Source organism: Hypomesus transpacificus, chromosome 9 (assembly GCF_021917145.1).
Source record: "Hypomesus transpacificus isolate Combined female chromosome 9, fHypTra1, whole genome shotgun sequence".
Classification (NCBI taxonomy): Eukaryota; Metazoa; Chordata; class Actinopteri; order Osmeriformes; family Osmeridae; genus Hypomesus; species Hypomesus transpacificus.
This window is the reverse complement of record NC_061068.1, coordinates 7,549,680-7,560,906: the sequence shown is the minus strand read 5'-3', so window position 1 is coordinate 7,560,906 and position 11,227 is coordinate 7,549,680. Positions and strand designations below refer to the sequence as shown.

Here is an 11,227-nt window from a genome sequence, read left to right as displayed (position 1 = left end):
ATTACTTTTAATCGTTTATTGTATTATTTCGCAGAATTGCTTTTGCCATTAGTTCTGTTCTACTGTCTCTAATGTTTGCAAGTCTGTTTATCATATCTGATTTCTATGTCTCCATTTAAATGTCTGTTTATCATCAATATTTCATGCTCTGTGCCTAGTGTTAGAATGCTCCTCTATGAGAAGATTCATGTAATTTGTTCACACAATCACAAAATCTATGAACACTAGAAACAGTGAAGGAATAAATCTACGCCATGTTAGAAATGGGTGGTGGAGATGTTCACTTTTGCAGCTGGAAAGCCTGGGGCCTGTATTCCATGGTCGATGGCCAATCTGCGAGGAAAAATAATGGATGGATGACTCGTCTAGTCCTCCTGTAGTTGTACAATTCAATTCAAAGCTTTTATGTGGATTGTACTGTAAATTACTGTGTTTGTATAGTACATCAAAAAGTCTGTACGTAACAATAATACTGTTAGGACGAGTATTGAGTTGATGCATCCATCTTTCTACATTCATTTCAGAAATTCATCCTCTTTTACAGTGTAGTTCCATACCTCCACAGGGGAATGCATTTTAATATGGCCAAAGTGCAACGTATTGCAATCCATTTGAGACATTATAATAACACAAATAGTACATTGTGCTCATACACCGTAACACTTTTCCAGATGCTCATAAATAAAGAGAGAGAGAGAGCGAGAGAGAGAGGAGAGAGAAAGAGAGCAAGACAGTAAGAATGAGAAAGAGAGTTAGAGAGAGAGAGAGATAAAGGGAGAGTTAGAGAGAGATTCAACGATGGATGATGTTGAACTGGAGCGTGTGAGATAACATTCCCTCTCTGGTCTAAATAGTCTGCATTATGAATGGTTTTGTTCTGCACACGCGTAGGTTGTTGATCCGAACATCCTGAGCGATTTCCATCTGTACCAAAACCAGGACCTAAGAGACAGACGTTTTTTCATTCATGACTGCACTCTTGAGTGGAAGGCACGCTATAACTTTTTAATAAGCTTTAGGTTGATTCATTTGTTTATGTCCTGCACACTAGCAGTGGTTCATTTGGAGGTGCATAGTTCACAGGTTCACACAGTATAATTGTATTTTGTGTATTAAAAAAACTCAGTATGGAATTGCCAGTGTGCAACCATTTCTTAAACCTCTTTTGAATTTAATTCCTATTCAAATACAATGTATACAACCTGGTTCCTTGTGTTTATGGGCATGAGACCGCACTCACAATATTTTCCTTTTGTTCTCTTCCTCAAGCAGCTGTGCTGTTTGTGTGTGTGTGTGTGTGTGTGTGTGTGTGTGTGTGTGTGAGAGAGAGAGAGAGAGAGAGAGAGAGAGAGAGAGAGAGAGAGAGAGAGTGTGAGTCTGCACACACACACACACACACACACACACAGCGTGAGCAAGACAGAGAGAGAGCAAAAGAGAGAGAATGAAAGAGAGGGACAGCCACAAGGCCTGTTTGCCAGTGGGGAGTATGTTAAGGTCCAGCAGATCCCTGTGGGATGTTATTGTGACAGTCACTGCTCCCCCATGGCTGTACTACCAGGCCACTGTGTTCTCACTCCCTCAGGCTATCAGTTACTGGGTGTCTCTGGGTGTCTATCACTGCTTTACTACCCCCATGAAGGAATAGTCACATGGATGCTGTTAGGTGGCTTCATGTGGATACAGTGTATAAGAAAATGTCTGTGCTTCCTGGCTACACAGGACAAGGATAACCATAATCAGTGTCACTGGATGTGCATCCAAACACACAGTGTATGGTCTAAATAAAGTTGTAAATGTGAACATTTTGAAGACTATTCCAAATATGTTATATATATATATATATATACTATATTTAACTGTATTAAATATACAGTATAATGAATGTATTAGAATACTTAGCGTGCGATTCATGCAGAAAATTAATTTGTTGATAGCCCGCTACAGTATGCTTGTTGTAACCTTCTACATTCCCTGGCTTAGCCTTACATCTCAAAGGCCTATGGTACCCTCGCTGGGAAATACACAGTTCAATATATCATGCTCCAAGCTAATGTAGGTCTGTTTGAAATGGGCCAGATGAGGGTTTTTAAACATAGCATGAAAGGTGGATGTGTTTGAATGAGAGCTGAGAGGGAGGCACAGGATCTGCTTATCCTGTGTGATGCTTTTGCCCCTCTGTCCAGACGCTGGAGAAACATAAGAAATATGGATGATTGTGGTGTGAATATGCCATTAGGTCAGAGGAATTCTATGAGTTGTGTATGTGGGCAAGTTTGCAACTTAGTCTAGGAGACCCTGGAGACTTAATCTTGTTTTCTTATTTTGATTCCTCAACTGCTCCTTATGGGAATTGGATGTGCTGAGTAATGATGTATGAGCAGGATTGCATCACAGACAATCTGATTGGTATTTGTAGATATCACTTTGTAGGTGGAAGATCCACTTCATGTCGCCATTGTGGAGTGAATACCAGAGGAATAAAAGACGCCAATTCATTTTGAATTCATTATCTCAGAGATATTGCATTGCACTGCTTTTCTTTTGTTGAGTGCCTGCATCCAAAAGCTGGAGTTGGAGGACGGAGTTGTGTGGGGTGGGGGGTAAGGGGATGTTTCCTCGTGAAATTAGATTTACTTTCTTCCTTCAGACGTTACCTTCAATATATTCAAAATTATGAGCTCACACAAAGTGGCATTTGCACTACACTATACTATACAGAAAAAACTAGGAAAGTACAAATCTCATAGATGGAATTGGATCTTAGTAACTGATAACAATGACATGAAAAATGCTAAATGTATGTTCAACATATTGAACATATTTACCATTTATGATGTGTATTTATGACATCATTATATTATTGTGAAAATATATTTGATATAAGTACATTGGTATACATTACGTTTGCAGTAAGGTTTTAGGACTGTACTTTTCCAATCATTTGAAATGTATGTAAAACATGTCAGGGCTCCTGTCCTTATTACCATCAATAATTCTGATTTGAGCCAGAATACCTCCAGTAATCACTGTGGGTGTTGACACTGCATGTTGGGAATGAGAGATGGGGTTGAACATGTGCTGAAGCATGAGGAGGATGTGGAAGATCATGACGATGAGATGCTGATCGGGCCAGTCCTCGCTCCCAGCTCCCTCGCTGTCACGCGTATGCTGGGCCTTATGAGCCCAGGAGATACCAAGCCTGTCAGTAATCACCTCAGCACACTAAAATATTCATGGCTCTGTCTTCAAGTAAAAACAGCTGAAAAATCCAGTTTTCCACCACAGCTTCATTAAAGGAACAAGTGACAAAGGGAGTGGGGGTGGCAGTGGAGAGAGGAAGAGAGGGACAGAGAAAGGGAATAAAAGAAAAGAAAGCTATTGCGCTGACGGCGCGTAGTGTAGTATCCTTCCACTCAGAGCAATGGTTGGTGATTAAAAGAAGAGTGGCTGGTCCTAAGGTCAGATCTGTGGCGTTCTCTCTGAGCATCCCCCTCAGCCAGCACCCTCCCTCAACTAGAGATGTCAGACACCCATGGGAGGGGGGACTCATAATTGCAGCTTCTATTCAGTAGCACCCTGGAATGCTGCAGAGACCTGGTGTCTCTACCTTTCCATGACTCCAGAGGTAATAGAGCTGTGATAATAAAGCTAACATGAAAGGGAAAAGAATAGTGCAAAGTCTTGACAAAACAAGGCAGAGAAATGACTGATAAAGACACTGTATCTAAAAACACATTTGAAAGTGTCCAAAGAAAGGTACTGTAAAGGTGTTGTCTAAAATCCTTTTGAATCTTCGAGGACATAGCAAGCTCAATTCCTCCGTTAAAATATAGACCTTAGTATCTTAGAATAGAGTTAGGGAATGCGTGTTCCAATAAAGCTAAGTAAGTGTTTCAAATAAAGAGTGAAAGGATAATCAGATTGTGGGAGGGTGAAGGAACGGTCACGTTCAAGTAGGAAAAGTATTTTACAGCAATATTCTCTCCCTGCCCTCCCCCCCTCTTCTGTCCTCCCCATCCTTCTCGCTCTCTCTCTGCGTTTTCATTTGCCCGCTAGACTCTATGCGGTACATTGCACTCACCCCTTGTATCAACTCTACATGGGTAGTTTGCTGCATGTAAGTATATGCAATACACCTAAGCAATTTTAGCCCAGGTAATTGTGAGTACAAAGCTAATCATTTTGTGTCCACATAAATCTATGGAGGTTTGTTTACCAAAACTGCAATGCATAATGATGTAATGGCATAATGATGTGGTTGTTATATAATATTTCCTTTCTAAATTGAAAATGCCACTACAGTTGAATTGGAAATGTTGGACATTTTCAACCACATTACTAATGCTAATCAAAGATGACTGGCAAATGTGAGCCATTTTGGTAAACATGGATTTAACATTTTCCGGGGGAAGATGATTATGCAGCCATGTTGTGATAGTGTTTGACAGCCCACAAAAAAACAGGAGAGTTGTTTAGTTCAGTTCTCCAGGTTTCCATGGTTGCATCAATAGAGAACTGTCATCTTATCAGTGATCACTGCATAGCTGAAGCTATACGTTATTTCCTGTTTACAAATTCAGTGCCACCTGTGAGGATTATGAGACATATATCCAAGGTGTAAGACAGAAAGATATCTAAGATTAAATGCTGTGCAAAAGGGAATGTCATATATAATTCAGCTCATGCACTTTAAACTATTTATATTTTACCTTTCGATGGTTACATTCACTTTAAATCGAATGGACTCTTCAAAATGACATGGATTTAAACTGACAATACAATACCAGTAAATACAAGCGTTGGGAGTTTTTTTGAATTACCATTACAGAGGAGGGTAATGAATAAACTATGTTAGCAGACGATTTCACTGGGTCCACTGCTTCCATGCTATACTGTCAATGCTAACATTATTTTTGTTTTAAACCCACTCCTTCAATCTGAATATTTTTACCTTTGGGCAAATAATTCACAGTAAGTGTCACTTTTGTTGTCAAATCAATTAGCAATGGTTTTCATGTAGTGTAACTCTGAGTCACACTTCATCTCCGATACCTGTTCAAGTCTTTTAAAATTTCTGTCAACAATTTAGTGCTCATATTCACTTTGGAACATTTTTTCAGGAAGCTACTGAACACTTGAAACTGGCTTGTAAAATGTGTTGAAAAAGGGATGTGGGTGCTCTCATCAGTCCATGAACACATCTCAAACAATGATACTGAGGAAGTTTTCTCTCGGTTCTTCTTTCCTGTTGGATGAATCCACAGAAGTTCTTGCTTAGACGAAGATATAGTATGACTTGACCTATAGATTGGACAGAACATAATCACAAACAAGAAGTACACTGTAGCTTGCAAGGAACATTTTTAGTTTAAGTTTATCTAATCATCCATGTGTCTCTGTAGCTGATGTATGGTGATCATTTTACCGCCTACTTACAGCCCAGCATCACCTAGGTGGGTGCTTCACATTGAAAGAGGTGATATATCCCCCTCTGTGCTTTAAGCAAGTCTGGAAGGCTACCAAATAGATGTGATAGCATGAAGGCATAATTATTATTATCACTGTTATTATCATTTGTTTCATAATTTTGGACTTTTCGTCTATTGTCCCACCAGGAACCAGGGCATGATTGTAGATACATTTTGATAGGAGGAAGATTTATTTGATGTTGGCACAGTAGAGTGAAAATAGTTCCTGGCTTGTGTGCAGCGGGATGGCATCTGGTGATTGGCTCATTACCACACGCCTGACCTGCTCCTTGCTCCAGGACCTATAAATGGTTGCCACCCACCCAACATCAGGCATCGCTTCAGGGCCCAACTCCCCAAATGGGATCCACAGGTTACTGCTCTTGTTCCTCACTGTCAGACCCTCTTGTTTGTGTGAACCCTCATATTTGGCTAAAGCCCTTGAGGAAGCCTCTTGCGAACCTGGCCTGTGTTATAGGTTCACTGCTTAGAGGCCACATCCTTGTGCAAATGTATGTTTTAAGCATTATTTGAACTTGGTAAAGCATAATTGGACAATCATACTGTGTAATGGCTCTCCACAAATGCTCATCAAGACACTTTTCAATCTAAAAGTCATGAAGCATGGCATCTATTTTGTTCTGCTGCATTGACAAATTGAAACCGGCTGTATTTAGAAACAATCAAACTGAATTTCTTTACTTTTCAATCTGTCATTTGCTATTTCTCCTCTCCATCCTCCTGGCATGTGGCTGCCCAGTCAGACTGCAGCGAGGGGACATGATCTCTTTCCATCACATGGGCTGTCAGTAGTCTTGTTAGGGTTTAGGTTGGTTGAGGGGCAGTTCTATGGGCGCATGTGAAGCCCTCTGTGACATGCTTGCGTGTAAAAAGGGCTATACAAATAAATTTGATTTGATTTGATTTGATCTTGTTAGTGACAGATATTCAAAATCTCCCACCAGGAGCCAGAAACCTGTTGGAAGTGAATGTTAAACATCGAAGCAGCTTCAGGGCGTGTCGACATGTCGACATGACCACAGCTGGTTTTTTGTCCCCCTCCCCTGCAGACACTGTCTCAGGCTTAGCCTGACTCTGTGAACTTTGAGGTATTTCACAGTAGGCTCACACTCCTGTCTACTACTATTACAGTCTGCTTAAGAGCCAGATGAGAACTCCACTGATGTTAAAATACTGTGGTGTACAATCGGGCTCGCTTTGTCTTCATCTCTGTTGGTGTTTATAAATTTGGAGATTCAGATTGGCCAGCTATGGGTCAATTTTCCTCAGAGGAAATGACTGGCATGTATTTTGGTGTATATTATGTGATACTTTGTATGTGTTTTGGCTCATTATTACCATCTTGTGTGTAAGGAGTATTCTTGTCATCGCCATTAGTATTATCAATATCATTGAAGCAGCCTGAAGCTTTCTGAATCACTGAAGATGGATATTCATCCTCACATTTTTAAATCTCAGAGGTTTAGACAAAATGAGCTTACTGTCATATTTCTGGTAAGCCAGAAATAGCACATGGAGTCTTGGCAAGTATTGTACCCATGTACAGTACATTTGAAGAGATGTGTAAAGCAAGACACCAAATATTGAATGGTATGCAAGCTCTGGCACTTGGCTGTATGCCTGTCATTTTGAAGACCAGTAAGACCTTCATCTTTATGTTCAATACAGACTCAACATATTGATTGTAATTTAAAGACATTTGATGAATAGCAATGTCCTCTTTGATTCAAATATTTTATAACATACAGTATTTTACAACAAACTGAAACCCTTGGGCTCAATTTTTGAACTGACGTCCTCAACCAAAAACATCACTGCCCTTAGTTAAAAAACAACAAACAGTAGCCATACAGGATGCTAAATTCTCTAAAAGCCATTTGTAGGTTTACCCATAGAGGGAAAAAGGCCCTAGCTCTTGTGTTTATATTTGTGTGAGAGTAACTTTGGTAGCGTATGTTCTTGTGTGCATGTGAAAGATTGAGAGACTGAACTGGAATTACTTCAACCTGATAGCTTAAGCAGAGCCAGAGGAAGCCAGGGAACAGTGGGAGGCCATCACATGTAGGGGGGAACTCTTTTTACAAGATTTCATTAAGTAGGCAAAACCAACCGCAATGGCTTCATGCCTCTGCATTTAAGCAAAACAACATCTATCATTAAATGAAGTGCAGAACAGCCCACTAAGCCATAACCAATTTACCAACTAATTAAAAAATTATTGCTAGCCAAGAATGACAACAAAAACTAACACCATAGCTTGCCACCATACTTAGCAACAGGAAATGAAAACAATTGTTGTATTGTTTGTCTCCACAAAAAAACGACATTTCAGGACTGGTCAGCTAGCCATATCAATGCATTTTTACTCGTTAGAAATTTGCCTTGTGACCAATCCAATATAAGTAAATATTGTAACTTGTTAAACAATTTTTATGCAGTTTTATGAAGGTCAAGAAATCCCAGGGGAAGCACTGAATACCAAAGGTTTCTCCATTTCTGACAAAAGGAATCGACTTGCAACTCAAAACTCCACAGATTCTACTCCAGGTAAGTCTAGAACAGGCTTCCAAGGTCTAGCTCTGACAGTGCAGTGCAACCAGCTGACTATTGTGCTCAATAAGCCAAGGAACCAGGGTCCATCTCTTCCAAGAAGGCATCAATGGTGCTGAAGTAGTCTCCACAGCTCTCCATGCTGATGAGCAGTCTTACCCCACACATCAATGAGGTGGTATGAATCGTTCCTGATTTGTTGGCTTGCTGCATTGCAGTTGTTGGTGGATGCGGTCCAGAGCTCAGCAAACAGGCTTTATTCGACAGGTCAGTCCCCTTTTCTCTTCTTAAACAGTTTGAATGATGTGCTCAGAAGCAGTTATGTTGTACTGCATATCCAATAAAAAAAATGCTTAGTTCTTTCATCTACTGTCAGTGCTGATCCATAGGCCAGAATGTTTCTTGTTTCTGTCCTTTAGATCTTCAGTATGACAGTAAGTGTGCTCTGGCTCTCTTTAAAAATTACAGGTTTTTGAAAAGCCTTGTTTGACCCAATAGTGTTAATTGAATTGCAATATTCCAAAGGTGAATAATGAATCATTATTGAAGAACATCATTTCCCCTGCCCGTACTAAGAACTCTAACCTGATACCATGTACTTACACAGTAATGTATATTTTCTAGTTCAAATGCGGATTGGATAATTCAGCAAATTCCCAATGTAATTTCTCTAACCTTCAGCCTATGAAATGTTTGCTATTTTAACGCATACAATTAAAATGTAATTCAATAACAAAAGATTTCTTGTAACTGGTTATTCTGAAACGCTCTTATAGAAGTCTTGATCTTCAAGCCGATAAGCATAGTATTCGCATTCACTTCTTAAATATAAGGATGTAATTATTTATCCTCTTCTGCAATAGATGTTTAGTTTAGGTATTTAGATAAAAGGCTTATATTTGTCTGTCATGGTTTCAAATCCATGGAATTACCTTTCCAGGAAGAACACTTGTAGAAAACCCTGTTTTAACCTAACTTTGTGGTTCTTCATAAAGAACTGAAGTCTGATAAAGGAAGTAGAAGAGAGAAAGAAAGAAAGCGCACATGGGAGAAGCAGTATATTTGTTTAATTTATGTTAGGGTCAAAGTACAAAATCCAGCAAAATGTGTTCAATACTGCACATATTCATAGATTAAAATGTTTTTCTGTGAAAGTGAGCTGGTAAATTATAAAAGCTCTGCATAATGATCTGACCTCATGCTGATCTGGCTGCAAATGCCTTTAAGCAGGCATTAAGTGTCACAAGCACACCACAGAATATAGAATACCCCACCAGATCAAACATGGTATCAATTATATTGCTGTAAGATACTGTAATTATGCCTTTGAAACTATTTGGGTTTCAATATATCGGTCAGCATAATTTCTGTGCTCATGAAGCAAGCTGTTCTTTTCACACAACTTGCCAGGGCTGTTAGATTTACAGTATGTGTGCATAACTTGAGGCACTAAATAATATGATCAGGAAAGCTTTTCTTTGTCATCATTTGTAATGTACAAATACTGAAAAAATAGCCCTGTGATTGCTTGTTGCCATAGAAACCACCATGGTGGTGCTTCAAGGCCATTGGTGCCATTGTGATGTCACACATTTATGTCAGGCAGCTCAATGTATAAAAGCATCCTACTACGTGGTAACAGAGGCACATGGCAAGGCAGCACAAATAATGGCACAAACTGTAGGCATGATATAGAAATATTAAACAAACAAAAAGAACATATGACCACAAGCTTTCATATTGTAGTGCACCTGACTTAATAATGGATGGCAGTGAGGACTTCATGGAGAATGTGGCTATTGTAATTGACCCTGGATCGGGCTATACCAGAGCGGGATTTTCCGGAACTGAGAGGCCAAAAACTGTGACAAAATCACTGGTTCAAATGAAAATGATGGACCAATGTTATTTTGGATTACAAATTCCCAGCAAGGGCTCAGATAACCTCAGTCTCAAGAGTCCAGTCACCAATGGAATTATTACTGACTGGGATTCCACAGAGAAGCTTTGGAGTCACATAATTTATGAAAAGCTGCAGGTGTGCCCCAAAGAGCATGGCATTCTGGTCACCGATCCTGCATTTTCACCCATCTATAACAGAGAGAAAATAGCTGAGCTTCTCTTTGAGAAGTTTTCTGCCCCAGCCATGTATGTTAACTACCAGCCAGTGTTATCTATGTACTCTTCTGGACTAGTCACTGGTTTAATAGTGGACTCAGGTGCTAGTATGACCTCAGTTTCCCCTGTCTGCAATGGGTACTGTTTACCTCATGCCACCTTTCACATGGACCTTGCTGGGCAGGCTATATCAGACTATCTCAGTAAGCTGATTAAAGATCTTGGCTATGGCTACATTTCCTGTGTGGAGGAGATGAAGAAGAGCTGCTACATTTCCCAGAATTATGAGACAGAGCTGAGGGGGGAGCTGAGACGCCAACCACTAGACTATCGGCTCCCAGATGGCACCACTTTCAGCCTGGGAGACGAACGCTTCCTCTGCCCTGAGATCCTCTTCCACCCCTCCATCGCTGGGGTGTCTAAGCCTGGGGTGCACGTCATGGCAATGAACAGCTTGCAGAAGTGCAACCCCGAGTGGCGGGATGCCTTGATGACCAACGTGGTGTTGTGTGGAGGCTCCTCCCTGTTCAGTGGGCTAACAGAGCGTCTGCAGATGGAGATGGAGAAGTTGGCCCCGAGGGATTCTGGGGTCAGAGTGATGTCAGGTCCCCATCAGGAATGTTCCTCCTGGGTGGGGGGCTCCATCATCACTTGCCTTAGCAGCTTCCAGCCCATGTGGGTGAAGAGGCAGGAGTACGAGGAGGAGGGCTCTGCTGTGGTGCGCAAGAGATGCTTCTAGAACTGAAAGATGCCTACTTTTCACTGCAGAGTATGCTAGGAGATTTGGGATGTGGTATGGTCTGCAACAAATGCTCATTTGAAAAATAAATGCATATTCACACTGTCATTGGCATACTGTATGAATGCGAAATATTTCATTTCTGTATTGCAGAGTTTCTTCTGGATCACATGAGATCTCAAAGTTATCTTAGTAGATGCTAACAGTCAAAACCAAAGTGTCTGTAAGACAAAAGGGAAATTTAGCTGTGACATGGGATCTCCTTGCTTCAGGAATCTTGTTTGATGAACATCTATTCTCATCTTGCAACATAGGAAGACAGTTCTGT

At 40.5% G+C, this 11,227-nt stretch overlaps 1 protein-coding gene across 1 annotated transcript; it reads left to right on the top strand.

The window, feature by feature from the left end:
- Positions 1-9,804: 9,804 nt before the first annotated feature.
- On the top strand, positions 9,805-10,899 carry LOC124471952 (actin-3-like). Its single transcript, XM_047026623.1, has one exon. The coding sequence runs from the start codon at positions 9,805-9,807 to the stop codon at positions 10,897-10,899; it is 1,095 nt and encodes a 364-aa protein (XP_046882579.1).
- The last annotated feature ends 328 nt before the right edge of the window (positions 10,900-11,227 follow it).

Coding starts and splice junctions, on each gene's coding strand:
- LOC124471952 (XM_047026623.1), top strand. CDS start 9,805: ATGGATGGCAGTGAGGACTTCATGGAGAATGTGGCTATTGTAATTGAC.